Source organism: Callithrix jacchus, chromosome 11, assembly GCF_049354715.1.
Source record: "Callithrix jacchus isolate 240 chromosome 11, calJac240_pri, whole genome shotgun sequence".
Taxonomy (NCBI): Eukaryota; Metazoa; Chordata; class Mammalia; order Primates; family Cebidae; genus Callithrix; species Callithrix jacchus.
Window position 1 is genome coordinate 104,529,011 of NC_133512.1, and position 27,925 is coordinate 104,556,935.

The 27,925-nt window shown below is 47.6% G+C and overlaps 2 protein-coding genes across 12 annotated transcripts; one reads left to right on the plus strand and one right to left on the minus strand.

Moving 5' to 3' along the window:
* The first annotated feature begins 1,033 nt into the window (after positions 1-1,033).
* KEL (Kell metallo-endopeptidase (Kell blood group)) lies at positions 1,034-27,207 on the plus strand. Of its 11 annotated transcripts, none has more exons than XM_054237619.2 (19): positions 1,034-1,154; positions 1,861-2,002; positions 2,252-2,428; positions 4,806-4,930; positions 5,395-5,416; positions 5,493-5,541; positions 9,112-9,190; positions 9,283-9,471; positions 9,704-9,852; positions 11,018-11,147; positions 19,551-19,661; positions 20,853-21,104; positions 21,198-21,275; positions 21,732-21,832; positions 22,015-22,125; positions 22,268-22,335; positions 22,562-22,731; positions 23,076-23,171; positions 24,187-27,207. In XM_054237619.2, exons 1-19 carry the CDS (start codon positions 1,152-1,154, stop codon positions 24,346-24,348), a joined length of 2,214 nt encoding a protein of 737 aa, XP_054093594.2. In that variant the 5' UTR covers positions 1,034-1,151; the 3' UTR covers positions 24,349-27,207. The 11 variants fall into 11 exon arrangements, 9 of the variants coding, with proteins under 9 accessions (XP_054093594.2, XP_078199713.1, XP_054093583.2 ...); XM_078343587.1 differs by having other exon boundaries at positions 20,853-20,951; positions 24,515-27,207; XM_054237608.2 differs by having other exon boundaries at positions 5,395-5,541; positions 9,128-9,190.
* LLCFC1 (LLLL and CFNLAS motif containing 1) lies at positions 24,700-26,005 on the minus strand. Its single transcript, XM_078343592.1, has 3 exons — positions 25,789-26,005; positions 25,099-25,253; positions 24,700-24,987 (listed from the first exon to the last, which is right to left on the minus strand). Exons 1-3 carry the CDS (start codon positions 25,994-25,996, stop codon positions 24,730-24,732), a joined length of 621 nt encoding a protein of 206 aa, XP_078199718.1. The 5' UTR covers positions 25,997-26,005; the 3' UTR covers positions 24,700-24,729.
* Positions 27,208-27,925: the final 718 nt, after the last annotated feature.

Here is a 27,925-nt window from a genome sequence, read left to right on the forward strand (position 1 = left end):
ACAGAAAGCAGAATGAAAGAAAGAAGGGCTCAGTAAAGGCTTGTTTTGTTTGTAGAAAGCATGAGACCCTATGAGGTGGCATAGGCAAGTATTACCTTCATTTTCCAGATGACAAAACTTGCTTACCTGCCTCAGAGTTTAAGTGGCTTGTTTATTGTCACAGAGCTAATAATTAGCAGATTAGGGTCTCCTAGCTAGGTGATCTTTCGAATGCACAACTCTGCCAGCAGCCAGCAAAGCTATGAAACACCGAGATAAACAATTAAGCATGCTTGGGAACATTGTGAATGGGCATGGAGCTGGGAGGCCTCCTGGGAAAGGTGGCATTTAACCTGGGAATTGATGAATCCCAGAGAAACAATCAGACAGGTGTGAAAACAAAATTAAAATGGGGACTGGGCCCGAAAATTCCCAGGCAAACAAAACCAAGCAACTTAAAAATTGCTGTATTCTTGCAAAAACTACAAACGAAACTTCACTTGGGTCATTTCTGATAAATGCTTATGATAGATAGAAGTAAAACTTAACCCCAGCCAATGATAAGGAGCTAACTAACATATGATTATGTGACTAAGAACTTTCCAAAAAGTTACCTAAAAAAAGGCAATTACGCAACGGCAAAGCAATCAAATAATGTTTTATTTTGCTTCTGTAACTTCCCAGTAAATGCATGCCTCTGACATTCAGTCCTCGCAGCACTACACCTTTGTCGGTCTGGTGCTCCCCAATTCATAAATTGCTTCTTACTCAAATAAACTCTTTAAACTTTTACCATGCCTCATTTTTTTTTTTTATGTACAGAAGAAAAGAGAGAAGGAAGAATATTTTAGAAATAAAGGAACTTCATGGACAAAGTCACAGTGCAAGACAGGAGGAGACCAAGGGCAAGATTGCTTGGGGAGTGAAGACTCCCTCCATCTGCTCCCCTGAGAAGCTGAGATAAAGGGGGAGGAGAAGCCTGGGTGCCCTCCACTGATAAGCAGGCTCCACCCAGAAGCCAGTCGGTGTGTCTGGGGACAGAGGAAAGAGCAACAGAAGTGCCCCTTCTCTGGGGCGGGGCAGAAGGGGGACCGTTTCCTGGAAACCCCGTTCTCCGAATCAGCACCTAGAGTGGAACCAGGCAGGATTCTGTGGCCACAGAGGACAGACAGATGGTAAGTCCCCTTTTGGAGTCGGAGGCCTAGGGTAAGGGGTGAGGGTGGCTGTATGTAAATGTCCTGTCCCCGCTGGAGGGGCGGGACTGTGAGGCTTACAGAGTAGAAAGGGGGAAAGAGAGGAAGGTCATGGGAGAGGGAGCGAGAAATGGCACATCCAGTGGACAGGTTCATTCTAGAGCCCATCTGGGAACATAGTCCTGATATAAAAATGTGTGTTGGGGGGCAGGGCAGGCAGAGGGGGCATCAAAATGGCCTGATAAAACTCTCTTTAATGCACTGCTTCCTGAACCAGCTTCTCTCCTCCTTCTCCCTCCACTCCAGGAGTGGGGGGACTGAAGTGAGGAAGAGCCCAGGGAACCCAACCAGGCAGGTGGAGTGGGGACTCTCTAGAGCCAGGAAGTAAGTGGCCTCCTCTCCTGGGGCTGGAATACACTGATGTTGTCATTCCTGCCTCTAAATTCACACAAACACTCATCCCATAATGGTCTGCTTCATCCTCACCCAAAACAGTTGACATTCCTTGTTTTCTCATCTCCCAGGAATGAAAGTAGGCCTGGCTTTAGAAATAATTGGGAGAATTATTTCTGTGTAAAGGGACCATGGCACTAACAGATTCATTCTCTCTCCCCTCTTCTCCTCTTCTTCCCATCCCTCTCTCTCAATCCTCTACCTTGTATCTTTCACCTCTTGGTTCCTCCCATAGATTTCTCCAGAAGAGAGGCTGCCTGTGGAAGGGAGCAGGCCATGGGCAGTGGCCAGGCGGGTGCTGACAGCTATCCTGCTTGTGGGCCTGCTCCTTTGTTCTTCAGTGCTTTTGTTCTACACCTTCTGGAACTGTGGCCCTCGTAAGCAAGCTCCCAGACCCCCTAACCTAGTCAGCCTTCCCCCAACCCTGGGGCCCAGTCCCTGCTCCTGGGGCTTCTGTTCACCTTGACCCTTGGGGTCCCCATGGTTCTTCTTCCTCCCTGCATCCTAACCATTTCCTTTTCACCAGCTCCTCCCTTAGTTACTCACCTGATGTTCTTTGCCTAGCCCCTTGGGGGAGCCCTGGTCTGTTTCCCTCTTCTTTCCCAGCTCTGAGCTTTTCCCCACAGGCCCCTGTGAGACACCTGTGTGTTTGGACCTCCGGGATCATTATCTGGCCTCTGGGAACACCAGTGTGGCCCCCTGCACTGACTTCTTCAGCTTTGCCTGTGGAAGGGCCAAAGGGACCAATAATTCTTTTCAGGAGCTTGCCAAAAGGAACAAAAACCGACTTCGGAGAATACTGGGTGAGCGAAGCAGGGTTGAAGATACTCTGTGCAAGCGGGTGACTCTGAGCCTAGAACCACCATGACTGCCCCGAACCCTGTGTAGTTGTGGAGCAACTGATGGGATAACAGGGAGGGATGATTGGAGATGATGGGGGAATAAATGAGGTAGGATAGTGGGAGCTGTCTGGGTTTGCTCCTCTCTCATGTTTCCTGTCGCCTCAGGTACCCTTCTTCCATTTCTCTTGGTCCCTCTCTGCATTTTGTCTTCATCTAATTTCCATCTTCTTTCCTTGTCCATACATCCTTAATTACTCCAATTTCTCCAGCTTGTCCCTTTCAGCAGCTCCATCTTTGTTGCTTCCTCCAAATGTTCAACTTCTATCCTATGCATAGTGTCTTCCTCCAGCAGCATCTTCTCAGCACCTCCTGCATTTTCATTCTTTTCTCCATCACTCTTGTTCTCTAACCTCCGGAACCGCTAGTCTCGCAATGCCTCCTTGTCAATATTACCCTCTCACTCTCACCGTGCCGCAGCTCCCCCTCTCACAATGATCTCTTGCTTCTTGCTTCTCCATTATAACATGGAACAAGTGGGATCATAGAGATGGGTGACTGGAGATGAGGGATGATTAAATGAAAGAGGTAGGATGGTGGGGTGACAAGTGAGAGAGCACTTCATCACTGTGCGGAAGAGAAAAAATGGGTAAGCACGAAGAATATGCTGGAACAAGAGGAGAGCTGAGTTAATTGGCAGTGGAAGTAAAGTTCCTGCAGATGGAGGCTGTAGAGGAAAACTGCCAGGACTGAGAGGAAAACCAGAGGAGGAGCTGAAACTGGGCAGGAGGTTGGAAGTGCGTCCTGGGAAGTTGGTGCATGGTGGTGAGGGTTTGGGAATAAGAACATATAAGATAGGCATGCATTTCCAGTGCAAGGGAACCTAAAGAATGTGTTGACACTGTCAATTGGAATCTGGGAAAAATAAATGCATCCCTCTGCCCTCCGTTTTTGATGGGGAAAGAGTGGGAGGTGGAGTCTCTTTGGGTAGATGGATACTTTCAGGGAAGGCACAGAGATAACAAGAAGAAACATGCTCAGGATACATTCTATTGTCTACAATGGGATGAACAGATATTAGGGGACTGAGGATGGAAAGAGTGTTAGGTATTAGAGGGTGGATGATTCAGAGAGACTTGTGTTTGATTATTGTAATGTGTGTGTTTGTTTCCTGGGATCAGTGGATGAGGAGTCTGGACTAGGGGAGTCCTCCCCTGTTTCTTCTCTTTGCTAAACCTTTCCCTACGAATTTTCTTCTCTCCGACTCCTTGAAGTTCTCTAGTTCCCTGAATTTCTCTAATTTCTTCAATCATTTATTTCCTGCCTTTCATTTCTCTCTTTTCTCCTTTGCTCATATCCCACTTATTGCTTTCTCCTTTCTTCCATGTCTTTTCCTTCTTGTTTTTCTTGCCCCACATTTCTTTTATTTTCCATAGCGTCTTCTCCACATTCCCTTTCCCTGCTTTCATCTTTTCATCAAATTGATCCATTCCAAATTGGGCAGTCCTCTCATCTTTCTTATTTTCCTTGTCTCTATTCCTCCCCCTCCTTCCATATTCTGTGTGAGTCTTTCTTTCCTGTAAATTCCATGTCTCCCACCCTCCCTGTCTGCCTCTATACCAGTTGCCACCCCCTTTATTCTCCTGCAGATGAAAAGAGTCAAATTCTGTAAAATATTTGAAAAGAGTTATTCTGAGCCAAATATGAGTGACCATGGCCTGTGATACAGCCTTCTGGAGATGCTGAGAAAATATGCCCAAGGTGGTCGGGGCACAGCTTGGTTTATTATCATACATTTTAGAGAGGCACGAAACATCAATCAGATACATTTAAGAAATACATTGGTTTGGTCCAGAAAGGTGGAACAACTCTAAGGGGCGGGGGTGGCTTCCAGGCTATAGGTGAACTTAAACATTTCCTATTTGACAATTGGTTAGGTTTGTCTAAAGATCTGGGATAGACAGAAAGGGAATGTCGAGGTTAAGATAAAGATTGTGGAGAGTGGCTGCCCTTAGAGACAATCAGTGACAAACGTTTCCTCTTCAGATTTTAGTTAATCGAAAGATCTAGCTATGTTAATAGAGATTCTTTATAGATGCACATTTTCCCCTACAAAGAACAGCTTTGCAGGGCCATTTCAAAATATGGCAAAGAAATATGGTTTGGGGTAAAATATTTTGATTTTTCTTCTTCATCTCTTCATGTTATGCCAGAATCAGGTTGGAAAGTAAATCATGTTACATAGGATTTATAGGGCATGACTCCCCAGATCCCTTATATAGGAATTTGGGCAAGATAAAAATATCAGTGTTTAGTCCTCACTCCCATGCGTCCTTTCTAGAGGCCCAGAATTCCCCGCACCCAGGCTCTGGGGAGGAGAAAGCCTTCCAGTTCTACAACTCCTGCATGGATACACGTGCCATTGAAGCTGCGGGGGCTGGTCCCCTCAGACAAGTGATTGAGGAGGTGAGAAAAGTTGGAATATTAACTTTTCTGGGTACATCACATATGGGACCAACGCATGCTTGGGGCTGCCATTTTTTTTCTAGAGGGTGGGTCTTCTTCCTAAGGCCTCCCAAGTTCTAGGCGGGAGATGGAGATGAAAATGGTTATGTCAGCCGGGCGCGATGGCTCATGTCTGTAATCCTAGCACTTTGGGAGCAGAGGTGGGTGGATCACCTGAGGTCAGGAGTTCAACACCAGCCTGGCCATCATGGTGAAACCCCATCTTAAAAAAAGAAAAGTAAAGAAAATGGTTATGCCCTGTGAAAGTATCAAGACCTTGGAAGAAGTCAGAGAAACAACGATAGATGTGGCACCCTAGAGGAATCAAAGGGGCCAGATGGTAGCAGCTGCATAAAAGAAGATCAAGACAATGGGGGATGGGCCCCACAGATTCTTATGCTCAGCCCCCTCTCTCTCTTTTAAAGCTTGGAGGCTGGCGCATCTCTGGTAACTGGACTTCCTTAAACTTTAACCGAATGTTGAGACTTCTGATGAGTCAGTATGGCCATTTCCCTTTCTTCAGAGCCTACCTGGGACCTCATCCTGCCTTTCCGCACACACCAGTCATTCAGGTGAGGGATGCACTGGTGAAGACACTGTAGGACCTGACCTGCCTCCATCTCTAGCCAATCATCCTTCAGATTGGGGAGATAAGACATGTGTGTGACATAGTAAACAACCCTACCTTAAGGACAAATTATTGGTATGAAAGTCAGGGACATTAGCTGGGGGTGGGAGATGGAGCCACCGTGCTGGAAGGACGGAAGTAGGCCTGGTCTTTTTTACTTAATATGGATTAATCTCAGAGCCCCTTAACTAGTTCTCCTATCTCGAGGATTGCCCTCATTTTATTTACTCTTTACTTTTACCAGAGGGAACTTTTCTGAACCAAGGGCTAACTAACTATGCTACCGTCTGTGTTTAAGTGCTTCTCAGTGACCCAGTGGCTTGCCAGGTCATGAGAATCTCCTCCCTAATCTTTAGTAAAGCTTTGCAAGCACCTTGTGATCTGACCCCTACACACTTTTCCAGCTTATCTCCTGTACATTCCTTCTCTCCCTTACCCCCCAGCCAGGCTGACTCACTGCTAGTTCCAGGAATATTCCTCAGTTCTTTACATATGCTGCTCCCTGTGCCTGCAACCATCCCCCACACTCAACCTGGAAAATTTACATGTTTTTCAAATATTGGCATTATTATCTCTTCCAGGAATTCTTCACCAACACCCTAGTTATGAGTTAGGTGAAGCCCATCTCTCCCTCCTCTCATTTCCTCATGCTCTCAGCATGTATCACTCTGTGTTGACGATTATGAGCTTCCTCAGAACAGGATCATGCTTTATTCAACTTTGTTCCTCAGGACTTAGCACAGGGCCAGGCAGCGAGAGGCTTTTGCCAGGTATTTGTTGAGTGAGTAACTAAAGAAAAACATTGACTCTATCACTATTGTGGTTAAACAATGTAATGCTATCTGTGTATTTGCACCCTACTGACAAAAGAGCTACAAAATTATCAGAGGATAAATACAAAAGAAGGCTCGGTTATCATTATGAGGTATTCTAAAATTTAGTTCTAAACAGCGTGCTCAGGAGCACACTGAACCGAGGGCTAACTGATGTGGCCTTTGGGGACTGGTTAACTGGTTAAGGAGAGGCTCAGCGAGGAGAGAATGAGAGAAGGTGAGCTAAGCCAGCCTTGAAGCATCCACACAGGAGGAGTTGAAGCTACGGGACATTGGAAATTCTGAGCTAGGGGAAGAACCTGGAATGCTGTGATTCCTCTGTGGAATCAATGAGGGGAGGCTGGTCTTTTTAATTGAGGATTTGGGAGGAAGGGTGGGGTATAGTAGGAGGTAAAAGTGAAGCTGAAGATATAAGGTTGAGTCTGATTCTTTCTTTCTTTTTTTTTTTTTTGAGACAGAGTTTCGCTCTTGTTACCCAGGCTGGAGTGCAATGGCGCGATCTCGGCTCACTGCAACCTCCGCCTCCTGGGTTCAGGCAATTCTCCTGCCTCAGCCTCCTGAGTAGCTGGGATTACAGGCACGCGCCACCGTGCCCAGCTAATTTTTTGCATTTTGAGTAGAGATGGCGTTTCACCATATTGACCAGGATGGTCTCGATCTCTTGACCTCATGATCCACCCGCCTCGGCCTCCCAAAGTGCTGGGATTACAGGCTTGAGCCACCGCACCTGGCCTGAGTCTGATTCTTTCTAAGAAGATAGGCAGAGGTGATAAATTTGACATAATGATTTTTGAAAAAGGTACTGAGGACATCCAAGTATGATGACAATTGTGCATAGAGCAAATATTTTGATGGTTGTGCATAAAGTCAGAGTTTTGAAAGTCAATCTGGGGGTGTTGAGGAAACTAAATGAGCATTTTTGAAGCTCTGAGATAGTGGAAGAAATGGAAAGGAAGAGCCAGGCACAAGGATTTAGGATACTTCACCCTAGTGATGATAGTCCATGGTGTTCACAGAGGATTCGGTGACTGATTGGATATAAATAAATAAAGTGAGGGATTATACACTATGATCCCATTGTTTTGATTTGGTGTTAACGGGAGGAAGATGGTTATCATCAATGTGAGTCTGGATAGTGTCTTGGGTTAAAAGCAGGTAGGAAGGACTACAGAAGGAGAAGAACTCCAAAGACAGAGGGCAGAAGGGAGCCAGAGAAGAGTGAGGACAGTTGGAGAAACGGGAGCTAGACCAGTATGGTGGGCCACAAAGGAAAAAAAAAGGAGCTTCAGGAAGGAGGGGTCAGCTCAGAGAACAAGGAATGATACCTTTGGAAACCTAGAGATACTTTCAAAACAGTTACAGAAGTGACATAGACAGTACAGAACTTAGGAGGAAGGTAAGAAAGTGGAAACAATGCACATAGATGCCTTTTTATTCTTTGAACTTTGGACATACAGTGTAGTGAGAGTCAAGTGAAAGATTTTTTCAAGATGGAGGAAAAGAATATGGGCCAAGATAAGAGTGGGACATTGAAATTGGAAAAGAAAAGAAAGAGTAGAAGCAACGATCTTCAGAATAGAATCAAGGGCTCATCAGGGCCAGACTAAGGTGAGATATACAGGGTGCTTGCCTGGGGTGCTAATTTAAAAAGGTCCACAAAACTCAGTATCATGATAAATAGTATTTTAATAAATATTCCTAAAAAATCAAAATCAATGCAACAATCTGTGATGAACCAAATATCAAATTTTTCTTCATTATGAATTTATTTTGAAAAAAAAATTATGCTTTTTCCCCCAAAATGGGACAAAATTCTATGTGAATATTTTTAAAAATACTAATGATTTTTTTTTCAAAATGAATCAAAAATACACTGAGGACTTTTCTTGAACATATCATGATTCTTTTTGAAATTGACTAAAAGTACATTGCGTGTTTTTTTCTAGGAAAAAAGTCCATGATAAGAAAAGTTTTGAGATTTTATATATCACACAATTTTGGTAGTAATTTTGATTTAAAAAAATTTTAAATATTTATCTCGATTACTGAATTTTTTAAAAGAGTTTATTTGTGCAAAGAATGATTCATGAATTGGGCAGCATCCTGAAGCAGTAGAGGTTCAGAGAGCTCCATTCAACAATGTTGGCAGGCAGTATGTACAGAAAGAGGAAGTGACACCCAGAAACAGCTTGATGGTTACAGCCATTGCCTTTAATGGGCATAGTCTGATCACTTGACAGCTTGTGGTTGGCTGAAGCTCAGCTGCTATGGCTGGCTGAGATGGAGCTACCTATTAGAAGAATATATTCCTAAGTTAGGTTGCAGTTTGATTACTGAGGTTTTTGGTACCTCTTGGATTTTGTACCCGGGACAGGTTCCACACCTCACTCACCTTGGCCCTGACCCCGCCATGAGGAATGGCTCCTTTTAGGAAGCTGATTATTATGCTTCTGCCTTGCTGGGCACACCCACACTAGTTGTAACACTCACCATCTCTTCCCATTTTCACATCTGGGCTCTTCTTCTCCTGCCCCTCAACCGCTAATCCCTCCCTTTCTTTGTACTCTTGCTTCTCCTCTGTTCAATCTTTATGTCCATCTCCCAAGGCCATCTCCCATGGTATATTCCCCACCTCCCCACACCTTCCCACTGCATCCCCCATGCTCCCTGCTTCTCTCCAGTCTCTCTTATGTCCAGATAGACCAGCCTGAATTTGATGTTCCCCTCAAGCAAGATCAGGAACAGAAGATCTATGCCCAGGTAAGAAGGTGCATGGACAAAGGCCCTGCCCTCTGATGCCAGGAGAAAGGCAGGGGCCTCTGGCACCCGTGACTCATGTTTCCTTCCTCCAGATCTATCGGGAATACCTGACTTACCTGAGTCAACTGGGAACCTTGCTGGGAGGAGACCCAAACAAGGTGCAACAACATGCCTCCTTGTCCATCTCCATCACTTCACAGCTGTTCCAGTTTCTGAGGCCCCTGGAGCAGCGGCAGGCACAGGGCAAGCTCTTCCAGATGGTCACTATCGACCAGCTCAAGGTGCCTGGAACTGGGAGCCAGAAGACTGTGGGCATGGGGACCTCCCTCCCAAATATTACCTCCTCTTCTCCTTCAGCCTAGTGCTCTTAATTCCTTTTCATCCTGTCTCTGGCTCCATCCCCTTCCCCAGTTAGCTCCTTCCCTTCTTTTTCTCACACCCAAAGGGAAGCCCTTTCCCCTTCCTTCTCTTCTCTTTTCCTTACCCCCCTCAGCTTTGTGTCCCTCCTCTAAGGAAATGGCTCCTGCCATCGACTGGTTGTCCTGCTTGCAAGCGACATTCACACCGATGTCCCTGAGCCCCTCTCAGTTACTCATGGTCCATGACCTGGAGTATTTGAAAAACATGTCACAACTGGTGGAGGATCTGCTGCTAAAGGACAGGTTCGCCCAGGTGGGATTGGGAAGATCATGGAAAGGGAGGAGAGCCTGAGCACCGTAGGTCTCAGGGGCAAAGGAGACCTTGGGGAGGCAGGGTGGTAAGGGACTCCTGAGAAGATAAGAGGAACTTGCTACCTGTGGCTGCAGAGAAGCATGGGGTGGGTGGCACAGAGAGGATGGAGGGATCAAGAAGGATGTGTCTTGGGGAGCATGGGTAAGGGAGGATACACACGACATGATGAATGTAGGGTCAGCCAAGACACAAGGGTATGCTTAGAGTGGAACACCAGCCAGTAAAGAGCCTCTGAGCTGTGGAAGATACTGGAAGACTCAGACACAGAGGACAGTTGAGTGCATGTAGGTCTTTTTAGCAGCTAAGGACTGTGGGCAGGAGGAGGAGGCATATAAGATGAGGAGATGAAGGTGGTGAAGGCTGGGGATGCTTAGGGGAAGAAAGCAAGAGGAAGGGCCATTCTTCAGGTGTGGTGTGAGGATTCTGGAGCTCTTAGGGAAACAGTGTCTAAGAGCATTTCTGCTGGTATCAGGAAATCAAGGAGGGGTTGGGTTTGGGGACATGAGACTGTGGCTTTTAATGGGCTCTCTGCATGCCCTGATCCCTGGGGGGCTACCACCTGAAAGTAGTGGCTTTCTTCCAAGGGTTTGGACCCAAGGCCCTTCTTCATGATGGCATCAGCATCTAGAAATCCCTTTTGAGGGAGGTAACTGCCCATTCGCATGAGAGTGAGCAGATTCACATGAGGGTGCAATGCAGCCCAGGTAGGAGCATTGCTGGTAGAGCAGAGGGGAGTCAGAGAGCCCAACTTACTTATGCTGATGAGATATGTCTGAGGATAACCTGAGATTTCCTGACTGTGGAAGTAAAATCTGTTTCATGAGGTGAATCCAGACTTCATCTAGTCCAGAACTTCCTTTCCCTGTGATTTTGAAGGCTGCCTTTTCATCTAGTTCCTTTTACTAAGGAGCAAGATCCCACTTCAACCCACAACACAAAAAGCTCTTTTTGGCTTGGGTGCATGTTAAAACAGTTACTAATACAGAGGAGAAGGGGCTGCCTTCAGGAGTGTCAAGGTGACTTACACAAGGGAGGCTTTCATGAGGCATCTTTAGATTTGTGGGGTATATGTGTGGGTCTCTTTTGTCTCCATAGGGACTTTCTGCAGAGCCACATGATCTTAGGGTTGGTGGGGACCCTTTCTCCAGCCCTGGACAGTCAATTCCAGGAGGCACGCAGGAAGCTCAGCCAGAAACTGCGGGAACTGACAGAGCAACCACCCATGGTGAGGAGAGGAGGGAGTGTATTTGCCCAGATACTCTAAAGGAGCATCTACTCTTTTGAGGATTAAATGTTGGCATCTCCTTCTCGGGGAGGGAGGGGGCATGATGGTACATGCCCCCACATGTCTTCACTTTCCATAGAAGCAGGCAAGTTGGACAGACAAAGTTCAACTTGCAAACCAAGATACTACATGCCAGACCTTCAGGCACACATCTCCCAGGCTGACCTCTCCCAGCAAGAACCTCTCTGGCTTCTTGCTGGGTGTTTGAGCTCAAATATAAAACTCTGAAATTATCAAGAACTGCCCTTTCTTTGTCATAACCCTTACACTATTTGCTCAGGATAACTTGGACATAGAACTTAACGTTGTATTGGAATGAGAGAGAAATATGTTAAGCAGTGGCCTGTCTTTTGTCTAGTTGATTTCGTGTTCAAATGTGCTTCACGAGTTTATCTCTGACATCCAGTGCGATCTATTGGGCCACATGGAGGCTTCATGGCACAGATGTGGATATATCTGAGGAGGGGCCTGGGTAGAAAATGCATTTCACTAACCAGAGTCTACTTAATTTTTTTTTTTTTTTTTTTTGAGACGGAGTTTCACTCTTGTTACCCAGGCTGGAATGCAATGGCGCAATCTCAGCTCACCGCGACCTCCACCTCCTGGGTTCAGGCAATTCTCCTGCCTCAGCCTCCTGAGTAGCTGGGATTACAGGCACATGCCACCATGCCCAGCTAATTTTTCATATTTTTAGTAGAGACGGAGTTTCACCATGTTGACCAGGATGGTCTCGATCTCTTGACCTCGTGATCCACCCGCCTCGGCCTCCCCAAGTGCTGGGATTACAGGCTTGAGCCACCGCACTTGGCCTCAGAGTCTACTTATTACGTAAGATGCAGAGATGCTCCTTTGCGAAGAATCTTGAAATCCCAAGTTGGATATATCCAAATGCAAGCAGAAGAGTCTAGTATATTGGATATGTCCCACCCTCAGTAAAGGCCTTAGTTTAGTCTTAAAAATCACTGGATTTTTTTTTTTTCTTAGAATGATGATGTTTTTTTCTTAGTAATGTTTCTTAGTAATCCCGTACATGGGTGCCCTTAGTCCCCGCGGTGACGAGGGATTGAGAAAAGGAAATAAAGACAGAGACACAAGAGTTGAAGTTACAGTATGGGTCCAGGGGACCAACGCAAGTGTGAGAACAGTGTTGGCCCCGAGCTCTGGGCTCCAGACACTTTTATTATGTGCATAATTTCATTGATCTTATGGGCATGGAAGGAGAGGATGAAGAAGAGCTGGGCGGAGATCACTTGAGATCCTTCTAAGACATGCTAAACTAGAACTCAGAGTTTATCTCCGATTGTTATCAGGGTGCAGCTGCATCAGAAATGTAGCGGATGAGGAGCCACTTGGTCTGACCACACCCAATGCATGAAGGGGCTTTTATCTCCAAGGCATTGAGGACATAGAGCAATTAAAATCACTTCGTATTCCGAGAACCTAGGCAGAGCCTGAGGTGTTCTGTGATCTCTGCCCTGCAAAGCTTTTCTCCTCCTTGCCAGCTCCCATCTGCAAAGACCCCTCTGGATCTTGTGAGCAGAGGTCGCCTCCCTTCTCAGAGATCTTTGCGTAAGCCCTCTTTACTGGGCCCTCATGCAGTCTCCATGTTGAGAAGGCATTTGTGGGACAGAGCAGTATTGCCTGCTCTGCAGCCACCCCGAGGTGTTTCCCGGTGTTACTGTGCTCTCGGGTGGTCTTTACCTTAGACCTCCTGTTGGCGCTTGATTTCTAATTAACTGCACCAATAATATTTAGTTCAGTGTATAAACTTCAGTGTACTCTGAGCCAAACAAGCTTATAACTATTTAGCTAGAATTAACATAGGTCTCTCCCCTGGCCATCTTGACCCACATTTGGGGACCATTTCTCTGCCTTGGAGAAACTCTCTGCTTTGCCAACCTAAAATTGCTGTGGAATTCAGAGAAGGAAAAGGTATTCACAGGGACTGGAATGTAGTTACTGCTTATCAAGAGCTTAGAATGTGCTAGACATTTTTGCAATCCTTTAGATCTATCAGCTGATTTAATCTTTACAATTCCATGAGGTACCATTTTGTTCCTATTTTAAAGACAAGGAAACAGAGGCACTAAGGTTAAGGAAATTGCTCAGGTATAATAGTAAGTTAACAGAGTGAGGATTTGAACCCTGGCAGTCTGGCTCCAGGGTCTGTGTTGTTTACTCATTGTGCTAAAAATGCAGTCCTCCTGAGGAGCGTCACTTGGGTTGTAGAGTCCCCAAGAAGCTTCTGCCCAGCTTTTCTCTTGATTCAGGTGAAGCAGACCAGAGCCCCAAGTTATCTTGGTTGGGGTTGCTACAAATTCCCTGGCAACAAACAGCTACCTATAAATGTCAGCACTATGGCCTCATGGCACTTCTTGGAGTCTGTAAAGTGCTCCTGTTGAGGCTCAGGCTTAAAGAATGCAGAAGGCTGGCTAGGCATGGTGGTTCACTCCTGTAATCCCAGTACTTTGGGAGGCCAAGGCGGGTGGATCATGAGGTCAGGAGTTCAAGACCAGCCTGCCCAACATGACAAAATCCCATCTCCACTAAAAATACAAAAAATTAGCCAGGCATGGTGGCAGGCGCCTGTAAACTTAGCTACTCAGGAGGCAGAGGCAGGAGAATCACTTTAACTTGGGAGGTGGAGGTTGCAGTGAGCCGAGATTATGCCACTACACTCCAGCCTGGGTGACAAGAGTGAAACTCCATCTCAAAAAAAAAAAAAAAAAAGAATGTAGAAGGCTTAGATGTCCTGAAGCCATTGTTTTTTCCACTGGGGCACATAATTGTCCTTAGGCTTAAAAGCTGAATTAACCTGTGCCAACAAATAGTTGTGTAACCTTGGGGAAGCCACTTCCCCTTTCTGGAACAATAGTATAAAATATGACACTTAATAAAGATAATAGCTGATATACATGGGGTAGTCACTGTCTGTCAGCACTTAGCGCAGGTTCTGTGATCTCTGCCCTGCGAAGCTTTTCTCCTCCTTGCCAGCTCCCATCTGCAGAGACCCGTCCGGATCTTGTAAGCAGAGTTCGCCTCCCTTCTCAGAGATCTTTGCATAAACCCTCTTTACTGGGCCCTCATGCAGTCTCCATGTTGAGAAGACATTTGTGGGACAGAGCAGTATTGCCTGCTCTGCAGCCACCCCGAGGTGTTCCCCGGTGTTACTGTGCTTTCCGGTGGTCTTTACCTTAGGCCTCCTGTTGGTGCTTATTTCATTTAAACCTTCCAAAAACACTTCCTGGTTTTTAATCCCCATTTTGTGGCTGCAGAAATGGGCTCGGAAAGGTCAGAAACTTTCCCAAGACCACACAGCGCACAAGTAAATGAACAGACTCCAAAACAGATGTTTTGGCTCATAAAGTCATGTTTTTAACCACACAGTGTACAGGATTGAGAAATAAGTAGGTGCCACAAATAAAGGTTAGAAAACTTTTTTATAAAGGGCAAAATAGTAAATATTGACTTAGTGATTCATAAATGGCTGATGTTACAACTAAACTCTGTTCCTGTAGTGCAAAAACAGCTGTAACTGAAGTAAATGGATGCGTATGGCTGTGTTCCCAGGGGATCCTGGTTTAGACAGCAGATATTCTTGGAGTTCCCAAGAGGAAGAGATCAGGGAGCATTTGAAGGATCAGTAGCATCTCTGTGCAGTAGGCAGAACTGGCAAAATGTCTAGAGAGAGGAAGGAGTTTTCTGGCAAAGAAAGAGGCATCATCTCATGAGGACAGGGCAGGAGGGAGGCAGGGTAAAACTTAGTGCAGGGTGAGGGATCCTCCTGGTGGCTCTGGCTGGGAGGAGAAGACTAGGCTTGCAAGGCAGGCTGTGTCCATTGATGCCCCTGGAGCATGCTCCGGGTGTTTGAGAATCAGCAAGGAAGTGAGGGCACGTAGAGCAGAGTGACTCTGACAGTAGCGGGGAGGGAATCAGAGCGGGAAGGAGAGAACCATACAGCTACCTATAAATGTCAGCACCATGGCTTCATGGCACTTCCTGGAGGCTGTAGAGTGCTCATGTTGAGGCTCAGGCTTAAAGAATGCAGAAGGCTGGCCGGGAGCGGTGATTCACTCCTGTAATCCCAGGAGTCAGGTGGGTCACTGTAAGGACCTTTGCTTCTGTCTATGTGAAATAGGGACATGCAAGGTTGGGCGCGGTGGCTCACGCCTGTAATCCCAGCACTTTGGGAGTCTAAGGTGGGCGGATCACGAGGTCAGGAGTTCAAGACCAGTCTGACCAACCTGGCAAAACCCCGTCTCTACTAAAAATACAAAACTTAGCTGGGTGTGGTGGCGCGTGCCTGTAATCTCAGCTCTTCGGGAAGCTGAGGCAGGAGAATCGTTTGAACCCAGGAGGTGGAGGTTGCAGTAAGCTGAGATCCCACCATTGCTCTCCAGCCTGGGCAACAGGGCAAGACTCCATCTAAATAAATAAATAGGGGCATGCAGAGGGATTTATCTCATTTATGTTTTAAAAGAACATATTTTAAGGTTAGCAATGGGATAGCCTGATGATGAGTGATGTTTAAGAGGAAGAATGGAATCAAAGACATCACCTAGAGGTTGGCCTCGATATGGTCAAAATGTTTGGTTCTATTCAGTGGCTATTAATTACCAACTTCTGATCATATTCTTCTGAATGAATTATAATTTATAGCACCCTTATACAGAAAGATTTCTAAATCTCATTATTGGACCATCTTTGGATGATTAATTTTGAATAGAGTTACAGTCAATGAAAATGGCTAAGTCAGGTTTTCTTTTATGAAACTTGGGAAGATGGGTTTTGAGAAGTAACAGCAGAAGTTAACATTTGTGGTGATTAAATGTGAATGATTTCTATTCAGACCAGCATCTCAAGTTGTTCAGGTCTTCCCACTTTGGATCATTTGCAGTTTTATTCAGTGTATTTTCATCCAGACCACTGTGAAGATCCTGAAGGGAGAAGGACATCGGGTCAGGTTTTTGAAGACCTAGCAACAGATTTATGCATTCATTTATGTAACAAACATTTATTGAGCACCTACTGTATTCCGGGTGCTTCTCTAGGCACTTGGAATGCAGCAGCGAACAAAACAGACAGATAAATAACCCTGCCTTCAGCCACATATCCTGGTGAAGGAAGAAAGACAATAAACTAATAAAATATGTTAGGTGGTGTTATGAAGGAAAGCAAAACAGGAAATGAGGAAAAGAAATGCTAAGCAAGGATTAATTAGAATTCTTAGTAGGAATGTCAGGGGAGGTCAAGTTAGCTTGAAATCATTCACCATTGATGTTTACTTGTGTTGCAGCCAGATGAGACTCCACCCAAATTGCACTATCATTCATCATCAATTTCTCTATCTAATTCACTAGGACGCAATCTGTGTGTTTTCCACGCCTGGCTAAGCCAAGATAATGCCAACAGAGTGGGGTAGTGCCTTAGAGTACTTAGGGTATTATTTCCCCTGATCCCAAACATTTGAAGAAGGTAGGCTAGGTATTGTTTTCATTTTGACAGCTGGTGTAATGGAAGCACAGGGGTTTAAGTTAATAACTCAAACTTACTAAGTACTAATACTCTATTCAGTGGTAGGAAAGTAGTGGTGCTTGAGGATGAATTTTGTCTATAGATGTGTTTTGTTAGCCTGTAAACTTTGAATTAATCTCCAACATCCAAAAATTAAGATATGGCTTGCCCAGTATTCAGGTTTCCAGCCTGTGTTTTGTGTGTGTGTGTGTGTGTGTGTGTGTGTGTGTGCATCTGTGTGTCTGTGAAGCTTGGGAAGTACTGGGCTAGCCTTCTCCTGGTGACAACTGACTGTCACTATATGGCACAGCTCGATTCGGGCTGGGTGTGCTCTCCAGGAGGCTGTAGCCCCACCGTGCCACGTGGCTCTGATGTTGCATTGCAATTCTCTGTTATGCTTCTGCATGGCCCCTATTGGATGGAGTCTGTGGCTTCTGGTCTATCATATACCTTTAACCAAAGGAATTTTTATTATTTTGGCATTATTTTTCTTCATTGATACTATCCTAGCTCTTAGCCTTGACACATTATTTTCCAAGTGTTCAAAAACTGTTTAATGATTCGTTCTGCAATTGTGTTTAGAAATTAACATTAAAGATTCCTGGTTGGCCTGTAATCCCCAAAATTTCCTTTCATCCTATAGAAGTTGGGTCAATTTTTTGCTTCCCTCCAGACTCTTAGAGTTTGTCCTGGTTTCTATCATTTCTCAAATGCTATTTGTGGTTCTGAGGTTACATATGCAACTTTCTTTGGTGCCCTAAAATTAGTCCACTGAGTTTCATTAACTTGGGTTTGAAGTATTTCTTCTATTGTTTATACTTTGGAGACTTTTTTTTCTATTTCTCTCCCACTACCTCTCTAGCTCTCCCTTTGCAGCCACTGTGGTACACACTGCCATGCCACATCTCGAGAGACAGCTGTAGTGGTCTGAGGTGGCATTTGCATTCTCTGGTAGTTGGGTCCCATGGCAAAGCATGTGGGAGAAATGATCAGGCTCCAGCAAAGGGCTTCAGGAAACAAATCAAGAACCAGGAGGGGTGAAAAGGGTAGGCCGGTCCACACTTCCAAGCTCAAGTGGGCTCCTTGCTGAAGCTGGTTGCTCCTCCAGGTGTAACAACTGTCTGAGAAGAGGTATTCCTGGGCCAAGGTTGTTCAGCAGAATGTGGCCAGCAGACTCTCAACTTGGCCCCATCATTGCTTTCAGATCCAGATTTCCTTTCAGTTCCTGTTTGTTCCTCACATTTGTGTTTCAGAGCTCCAACTAACACAGCATGAGAAGAATCTGAGCCTCTTCTCTTTATAAGAAACAAGGTTGGTCAAGTACAGTGGCTCACGCCTGTAATTCTAGCCCTTTAGGAGGCCAAGGCGGGTGTATCGCTTGAGCCCAGGAATTTGAGACCAGCCTGGCCAACATGGCAAAACTCCATCTCGGGTTGATACACGCTTGTAATCCTGGCTACTTGGGAGACTGAAGCAGGAGACTCACTTGAACCAGGAGGTGGAGGTTGCAGTGAGCTGAGATCACACCAGTGTACTCCAGCCTGGGTCACAGAGCAAGACTCTGTTACCAAAAAAAAAAAAAAAAAAAAGACAAAGTTAGCAGACCTCAAGGTGCAATCGAACACAAATGTGGGCAGCCAGGCCTGCAGCCACCTCCAAAATGATACCCTCTTCAACTGGTGGGTTTAGGAGTTTCTTCTTCAGTGACTAACCAGACTGACCTCCTTGTTCTATTTCCTCTAGTGGGATGTCAGTAAACTCCCTCCATTCCCAGGACCAGCCGAGCTCCTGCTGATCCTGCAGAGAGAATAGTAGCGGCAGCTTCCTACCTTCCCTGTGAGCAGGTCTTTAGGAAGTAAACAAATCACAGGAATAAAGTTTTGAGGCTTCATCCTGCCTAACCCAAATTAGCATGTTAGCAGTTTTTTTTTATCAGTTCCAGCTTAGCTTTCCCTTAGGCCAGCTACCTCCTCCTGTCCCTGGGGTCCTTGAGTGTGCCTCTGTGTCATCTCTGGGTTTACTCCTTTGTCAAGTCTTAAAAGCCATTCAAGCCCACAGCCAAGACCTTCTCAGCATCGGTCTCTCGTATTTCTCATTCTTGACGTCCTCAGCTGGCACTGCCCGCTTGGCTGTTTGTCCATGGCCTCCTGCCTCTGCAGCAAAAGCCCTCCACCTTCCCATTCTATTCTCTCCTCTGACTTGGCTGGAAGTCTTCTAGCTCTCTGAATTTATGCATTTAGTCTTGTCTTGTGTCCTCTTCTCCTAGCTAACAATATGGCATCTAAAATCCTAAAACCCGGTTCTACTCTGACAATTTTCTTCTTTATAAGAGGCTACACTATGACACACAGTGCCCACCTGGAGAGAGGGTAAGAGTGATGGTGGAAGGACAGAATTTCCATCTCCAATCTCCATTTTGAGCAAAGAAGCATGGAGGATGGGAGTCATTGATGGGACCCCGGAGTAGAGTGTTCGGGGGTTGAACAGGGGGAACATAAGACTGCCGAAGCATGAGGTTTGGGTTCTCATCTTCTTTCCAGGAGCCTTTTGGTCCCCAAGAATGATGCCTCCTAGAGGCCTTGGTGTCGAATTCAATAGGCAATAACATGAAGGATTTGCTTAACCAAGCTCATGAGATCAGCTCTGAAGGAAGATGTGCTTTTGTACTGAGCAGTGATGTGTGTCACCCTAAGGGATAGTAACATGAGATTAAACCCAGAAGAGCTGTTGAAAGAGCACCCTATGGGAATGAAGATCTAGCGAAGACTGGGGAGACAAATGGGGAAGAGCTCTGAATGGGAGCCACTCATTCTAGCTTTGTCTCCATAGCCTGCCCGCCCGCGGTGGATGAAGTGCGTGGAGGAGACCGGCACCTTCTTCCAGCCCACGCTGGCAGCTTTGTTTGTTCGTGAAGCCTTTGGCCCAAGCACCCGAAGTGCTGTATGTGAGAGCTCTTCCCAGCCCACATCCCTCCACCCCTTCCCACCCAACCCAGCCTGCCCTCATTCTATGAACTTTGCCTTTCTCCGTGGTTTGTGTGGTTGGGGAATCGGGCAGTCAAAGAGAGAGAAGGGCCACTGAGAGAGGGAACCCAAAGACCCGCTCCATCCTGGGGTGGAAACAGTTCAGCTTCTGGACACGAAGTCTCGAGAGCATGCTGTCACTTGGACAAGTCACCCAACATTTCCCGTTTTGCGTTTCTTCAACCATCAGATAAGAAAATCAAACACTATGATCTCTAAGCCTCCTCCCTGTGATATCTAAGATTCTTTTAACAACACATGACATGACATCAGAACGGGATGACATAATCTCGAAGAGGGCAAATAAATCACCACTGAATACTTACTGAGTACCTACTACATGCCTGAGACTCCCTCAAGCACTTTGCATGAGCTACTTTATTTAGTTCCTATTATCCTGATTTTGTAGAAGAAAGAACTGATGCAAAGACAGGTTAAGTGACTTGCCCAAGGTCACACACAGTTACCAAAAAGCAGAGACAGGATTTGAACTCAGGCCTTCCAATGCCAGAGCCCAAGCTCTTGATAATGCCTTTCATTTTCCTCCAAGGAAGGATTTCCATGAGGTGGTAAGTGGCTGGGGAAGCAGTGACTGCACACTCAGGTTGTGAAGCCAGGGAGACTTGCTGGGAAGCTGAAGAGCTCAGGAGGATGGGGAGAGGGAGTGGATGTTTTAGAAAAGAAAGTGTGAGGATGAGAGCCCTGAGCCAGAGAAGAAAATGACAGCCCTCTCCTTCCTCTGCTTTCTGAGAGGTGTTCCTGCCCCCAAGAGTAAGAACACCGTCTTTCTCCCACATCAGGCTATTTCCACAAGGAAAGAAGCTATCTCCCTGATGGCCCTTATGGATGGCCAGGCCCCACCTTCCCTTTGTGGGCTTGGCACTGCCCTCCTCTCTCCACAGATTCTCTGCCCACTGGAGGTTTCTGGCCATCTAGGAATGATCCTTTCCACATCTCTTTCTGAGCTCTTGCCTCTTCTCTAGCTGCAGCTTCAGCAAAGGCAGCTCCTTGAGGCCAAAGCCTTTTCCAAGGGTCAGAAGCTGTGGGCAGAGCCAGGCTGAGGCCTCTCCTGATCCTGTCCCCTTATCCCTGGACCTCACTCCCACAGGCCATGGAATTATTCACTGTGATCCGGGATACCCTGATCACGCACCTCAGAAAGCTTCCCTGGATGAATAAGGAGACTCAGAACATGGCCCAGGACAAGGTCAGGCCAGGCGTCCTGGCTGGTGTGGGAGCCTGTGAGGGGAATGGAGTATTGGACCAAGCCAGTCGGGGGCTGGAAGCAAGAGCCAAAGACCTCCCTGGGCACACGCTAAGTAGGGAAGCCACTGTGCTGCATGCACATCCTGGCAACAATGTGAGAGGCTGGGACAGGGCAACGAGCGGGAGAAATTCCCTCTGGTAGACTCAGAGCAGCTGGATTCCTATCCCCTCCTGTGTCTCTCTCCAGGTCGCTCAACTACGGGTGGAGATGGGGGCTTCGGAATGGACCCTGAAGCCAGAGCTGGCCCAGCAAGAATACAGTGATGTGGGTCCCTGTGCTGTCCAGCTCCTTCTCAGTCCTTGACTTCTCACTTCTCTGATCCTCCTGAGTCTTTGTCGGACAATCAGATTTCCCTGGGTGACTCAGCCCTGTCCTTGCCCTAGTGCTGGCTGGGGTTCATGGGGGAATATCCACATCATAGGTCTTGCTGGCAGAAGAGCAGAATCTTTCCAGGTCCCAATGGGTGTGCTCACAGGCATGCATGCATCCTGTGACTGGCCTGGGTCACATACATACTGATACACAGACATATCAGTCTGTGTGCTGATATGTGTAAAGCCTGTGTGCTGTGTGGGCATGCCACTGGGCTGCGGTCCCCTGATCTCTGGATGCCTGTGTATCAGGGTTGTCTGTTTAGGGTCAAATGGACCCATTGGTGTATGTCAGCGCACATCTGTGTAAGTCTCTGTGTGCCCAAGTCACCTCCAGCCTCTTCCCCAGATACAACTTGGACCCAGCTTCCTGCAGTCTGTCCTGAGCTGTGTCCGGTCCCTCCGAGCTAGGATTGTCCAGAGCTTCTTGCGGCCTTTCCCTCCACATAGGTATGAGAGCAGGGAAGACACTGGCACTCCATCCCAGAGAGACCCAGCCATGATTACCAGGAAAGGAAGGCAGGGCTCAGGGCAGGCAGCACGAGCAGTAATGGTAGTTGGGACTGTGTATGCCTCTGGGTGGCAGGGCAATGCATGGTGGGGGCTGGAGTTTATGTGTGCTCTTCCTGCAGGTGGCAGGTGTCCCCCTGGGAGGTCAATGCTTACTATTCGATATCTGACCATGTGGTAGTTTTTCCAGCTGGACTCCTCCAACCCCCGTTCTTCCACCCTGATTACCCCAGGTATGGGTCACTCTGTGAGGGTAGGCAGGGAGTTTTCCAGCAGGGGCTGACAGCTGTCGGGATGGATGGGAGTTATGGTTGGATAATTGGGGTCAAAAATGCTGAAAGATTCTGGGGATCAAACAAGCCCTTATTTCCCTAGAGCCGTGAACTTCGGCGCCGCTGGCAGCATCATGGCCCATGAGCTGTTGCACATCTTCTACGAGCTCTGTCAGTAACAGGGGCCACTGGGAGGTGGGATTCTAGGGAACTCAAGAGAAGGCCACAGGGGAGGCCTGCAGGGAAAGGAAGGTTATTTGAGGGTTTGAGGTGGGGCAGTCTTGGAAACTTTGCCATACTCCTGGGAGCTGGGTCAGTCTGTGGTATCCCCCACAGCCTCAACTCTGCGGCACCAACCGACCCTCAATTGTGTGTTCTCTTGTCCCATTTTCAACAGTGCTGCCTGGAGGCTGCCTGGACTGTGACACTCATGCCCTCCAGGAAGCTCTCCTGTGCCTAGAGCGCCATTATGCTGCCTTTCCATTACCCAATGGAACCTCTTTCAATAACTCCCTCACCTTCTTGGAGAACGCTGCAGATGCTGGGGGGCTAGCCATTGCACTGCAGGTATGCCATTGTCAGAGGCTACTACGTATGTGTACTGGCAGACTAGAAAACATGTCTGAATTTTCCTTCCACCATTCCTTATGCGAGTCCAGTCACATGGCTTTCTGCCCTTCACATCCCCCTGAACAGATGGTAACTTGGGGATCAGCCCCCAATTCCAGCCATTCTCCGTTTTTAGGACATCTATAGGTCTTCTGGGAAGTACTCTTCCTTCTGGCTCAGATCAACTTGTCAGGGCAGAACCAGTCAGCCAGGGCCGTGGGTTTCGACTACTGTGTGGAGGGACTTTCAAATGGCCACAGGTCTAGAGCCTGAGGGCCCCTCTCCACCCCACCCCTACCCAGGCATACAACAAGAGGCTGTTATGGCACCATGGGGAGACCGTCCTGCCCAACCTGGACCTCACCCCCCAGCAGATCTTCTTCCGAAGCTATGCCCAGGTAGGTGGCGGCCACCTCCCGCCACAACTTGCTTTACGTCAGATGAACACCTTATTCCTGAAGCTCATGGAACTCCCTCCTCAGACACCCCTCCCCCAAGTACCCCAGACCCTCTGCCGCAGACATCCTCACTGTCATCCTTTCTCATCCCTCCCTACTCCTTGGAATCACTACCCAGATGACTACAGGTTCTTCTACCAAATTCCGCACCCCCACAACTCAAAATGTAGAAAAAACTCTATTCCCAGGTTCCTCCAGGAGAGGAGACCAACTTTTTCTTCTCTCATGCTCCCAAAATACAGATGCCTTAAAAATTAGCCCATGACCAGGCACAGTGGCTCACACCTGTCATCCCGGCACTTCGGGAGGCCAAGGCTGGTGGATCACTTGAGGTCAGGAGTTCAAAAGCAGCCTGGTCAGCATGGTGAAACCCCCATCTCTACTAAAAATACAAAAATCAGCCGGGTATGGTGGCGCACACCTGTAATCCCAGCCACTCGGGAGGCTGAGGCAGGAGAATCACTTGAACCTGGGAAGTGAAGGTTGTAGTGAGCTAAGCTCATGCCACTGCACTTTAGGCTGGGTGACGGAGCGAGCGAGACTCCGTCTCAAGAAAACAAAGAGCCGGCGACAAGCTGACTGTGTGCCACATTCCTCTTCAGATGCCTCATCTTAAGTGTGGCGCCCACTTGATATCACATCCTTAAGCACCCTGTGCCCCCTCAACAGACTCAGGCACGAGGTTTTCAACATGCTTATATTAGATGTCCCCCCAGAGCTCCTGCACTAGACCCTGCCTCCCGGTCACTGGTAAATGGTATCATTACACAGCCCAGACCCTCCTGGGCTCCTATCATGAGATTAAATGGCCTATACATTTCAGATGCTTCATGTGGCCCTTGGATCACTTGATCCCTTGTTCCCCTCTTTGTCTGCTGTCCCTGGTCACCCCTTGTCACCAGGTCAGCTTTGTCCTATAGACCCTCCTCCTTCAATGACCTCTCTTCCTGCTCAGGTGATGTGTAGGGAGCCCAGCCCCAAGGACTTTCACGACACTCACAGCCCTCCGCAGCTCCGAGTCCATGGGCCCCTGAGCAGCACCCCTGCCTTTGCTAGACATTTCCGCTGTCCACCTGGTGCCCTCTTGAACCCCTCCAGCCACTGCCAGCTCTGGTAATCCAGCTACCAAAGATGCCACAGCACAGAAATATTGACCAACACCACCCTGGTCACATCCACGGAATCAGCAAGATCTCCTTTCCGCTTCTGTTCCAAAAATAAAAGCTGGCACTTGGCTTCTGCTTGCCTCTTAATGACTTGTTCCTGCTATGTTCTCGGCCTAGAAGTCAGAAACCATGCGGGAGAAAAATACTCCGAAGTCAGAACAGAGAAGAGGGAGAAATGTCAAAAATATCTCATGGACACAAGAAAAGGAAAGAATCAACAATTGGTGACCTGGTGCGTTTCCGCCCAGTGGACCAAAGGCTGGACAATAAAGCAGTCTAGTTAGAGACAAGAAGGGCTGGGATTAAGTATCGGAAAGCGGCTCCCAATTTTCTCAGGATTTTATTGCTATTTGATTGTCATTGCCTCCTCCCTCTAATCTGCTGTCCTGAACAAAAGCAGGGAGCTGTGGGAGAGGAGGACATGGGTCTGCTATCTCTGGTCCCAGGAGATGAAACTCTGAACCCGGAGAGGCAGTCAGTTGGCACTGCCGGCAACTGGTATCTCTGCTGCTGAACCCTGAGGTACAGTGATGGTGGTGAGAGGCAGAGAGCCATGGCCTGCATCTCCTCTGGGAGTTGTGAGCTGGAGCCTATGGGGGGAGAGGATCAGTGAGTGAGCGTGAAGCAGAGGTAGATATCCAGGAAACAGGCTATCTCATTGGCAGCCTCAGTGGCCCTCCCAAGAAAACCATGACGCTGGCCAGACTAAAGCAGAAGCTGAGGTGAAAAGAGTGATGGTGAACAGCTGCCGTCTTGGACGTCTCGTCATCTTCTTGCTGGGCCATGTCCACTGCCTGCCACATCTCTCCCACTGAGGAGGCCACAAAGTACTCTTCGAACTGTTCTTGATTCTGCTCTGGAAAAAGGGAAAAGGATGAGCACTGAGCCCTGACCCTGGCCTGAACCAGAGAGGAGAAGTTAGAATAGGAAAGCCTAGGGCTGCAGGCCCAATTTCCCATATCCTTGACCTTGACCAGACAGTGGATGCTGTTTCTAGAGCATCTGATCTGTGTTCAACCACAGCCACAGCTCAAACACACACACACACACACACACACACACACACACACACACACACACCCTTCCTAAGGCTAGCTCCCTCCTCTAGGGTTTCAACACTGGGGGAATCAGGGATCACCTGGAAGCATGACAAAAGCCAGCCAAATGCACCATGCACCATGCTTACACACACAGAAGTTGCGTGCGAGTTCAGCTGGCCCATGGTGTGCCCTAACAATATTATTTCACACGGTAAGGATCAAGGCTGGAGTTTTCTCCCATAACCCAGACCCAGGTCAGGTCTCACCCTAGCTTCATCAATGACCTAGGCCTGGCCTCACACAGACCTGACCCTGAGCCTCCAGACTCTCCCATCTTTTTTTTCTACCTACCTGCAAAGGTTGTTTTCTCTGTCTGGCTCCTGGCTTTGGGGACTGGGCTCCCCTTCAGAGGCTTCACCTGCAGCAGCAGCAAGATGGCAACCAGGAATGCTGCCCTGCAGAGCTGGGGGACCAGGGAAGGCATGGAACTGCCAACCCACTGCCTTTGGCTGCCCCCTGCTCCCAGTGCCCAGCAGCCTCCCCACACCTCCTGCCCCATTCCTGTCCTGGCCCTGACCCCTTCCCTTCCATGGGACCCCTGCACATGTTCTGTGACATCACAACCATGGACCCAACCTTCATTCAGGCTCACTAGAGCATTCCATTGCCAGGCAAGAGAATGGAGCACAGACAGCAAGGATGGCAGAGTCCTCCAAGATGACTGCAGTGGGTCATCCTGTATTTAGCAACAGAAATGACCTAAGAGTTTGGAATGTACATTCACATTCATTAGATCCACGTAGCAACGAGGACTGCACAATCATAGTGTTTTCATATCTATTACATGCATGAGGAAATTAAGGCTCACTGAAAAAATGACTCACCCAAAATCACCCAAATATTAAGGGGCAGAAAAGGACTCTTGGTTAACTTTTACTTTAAAATATGATATTTTCCCACTATTCCACGTGGTCTTTCTATCAGAAGAGTAGTTTGCATAGGATGAGGTTCAGAACAGATGCACCAGCCAGGATTCTCAAGTCATGGGCGTGAACATGCTGCTCTACATGAAGCATGGGTCTGCCAGAAAATAAACATGGGGAGGAGCACAGGGTGAGGGTGGGCAAGGGCACAGGCTCTGTGTGTATATGTGAGACACAGAGGCAGAGACAGAGATAGGCAGAGACAGACAGAGAAAAAGAGAAAGAGACAAAGACAGAAACCGAAGGGTAGAGAGAGAGAGAGAGAGATAGACACTGAGATAGATGAAGAGAGTGGAGAGAGAGAAAGAGCAGGGTGCCTGCACCCAGCAGAACCCATTCACACCCTCTCTTCATCCTCCCCTGGTTTCCCCCCTTTTCTAACCTTTGCCCTCTTGTACCACCAGGCTGAAACGCCCTCTTCTCTCATTTTACACCTTTCTGTACTCTTTTTTTTTTTTTTTTGAGACAGAGTCTCACTTTATAGCCCAGGCTGGAGTGGTTTGGCACAATCTTGGCTCACTGCAACCTCTGACTCCCAGGTTCAAGCAATTCTCCTGCCTCAGCCTTCCAAATAACTGGGATTATAGGTGTGTGCCACCACACTGGGCTAATTTTGTATTTTTAGTAGAGACAGGGTTTCTCCATGTTGGTCAGGCTGGTCTCAAACTCCCAACCTCAGGTGATCCACCCACCTCGGCCTCCCAAAGTGCTGGGATTACAGGCATGAGCCACTGTGTCTAGCTCCTTTCTGCACCCTTGGACAGAAATAAAAGGTTGTTAGCCGCTCATCTCCTATCTCATTGCTTGTCGGAAGGAGTTAGAGTCTGCAGAGAAGCCACAGTGTGGCAGGGAATCTAGAATCCCAAATAACAGATGTGGAAGAATCCTGCCTCAGGACCTGGATGCGCCTCCTGCCCACAAGGCTGGCGAGCACAGGTCTGTTGGCAGCAACTGGCTGTGGGTAGTCACCCCCAACCGCTTCTTGGGCAGAGATGGATGGAAGGTTGTAGGTTAGGGAGACAGAATGAAGGCCTTTCTTCGGAAGCCAGAAACAGAGGCATAGGCCATGAGATGCAGGATGGATGCTGACAGGTAAGAGGAGAGTTTAGTCACTCCTGCACTCTCATAACCAGTTCACGCTGCTCCTGCTCATCCATGCATACCAGACCTGAACGAAACACCACATGCAGATCCAAGGACAATGGAGACAGGCACCCCTTCTGCAAGAAGGAATTTCAGAAAGGGAAATACACAAGGAGGTGCTTTCCCACAGAGGTTACTGGTGTTGGGAGACGTGCCCACGAGGATGCTCTCTTGCATATGGCACACACCGTCATCTCACACACTTTCTTCCCCATGGTCCAAGCCAGAAGACGAGGGACTGGGGAGTGGTACAGGAAGTCACTTGAAGGTGAGTGAGGAAAGATTCAAGTAGGCAGTGACCCTGCTCACCGCTACCTTCAACCCATTGACCTGAGATCCAAAGAATAATGCTTGAATGGAAA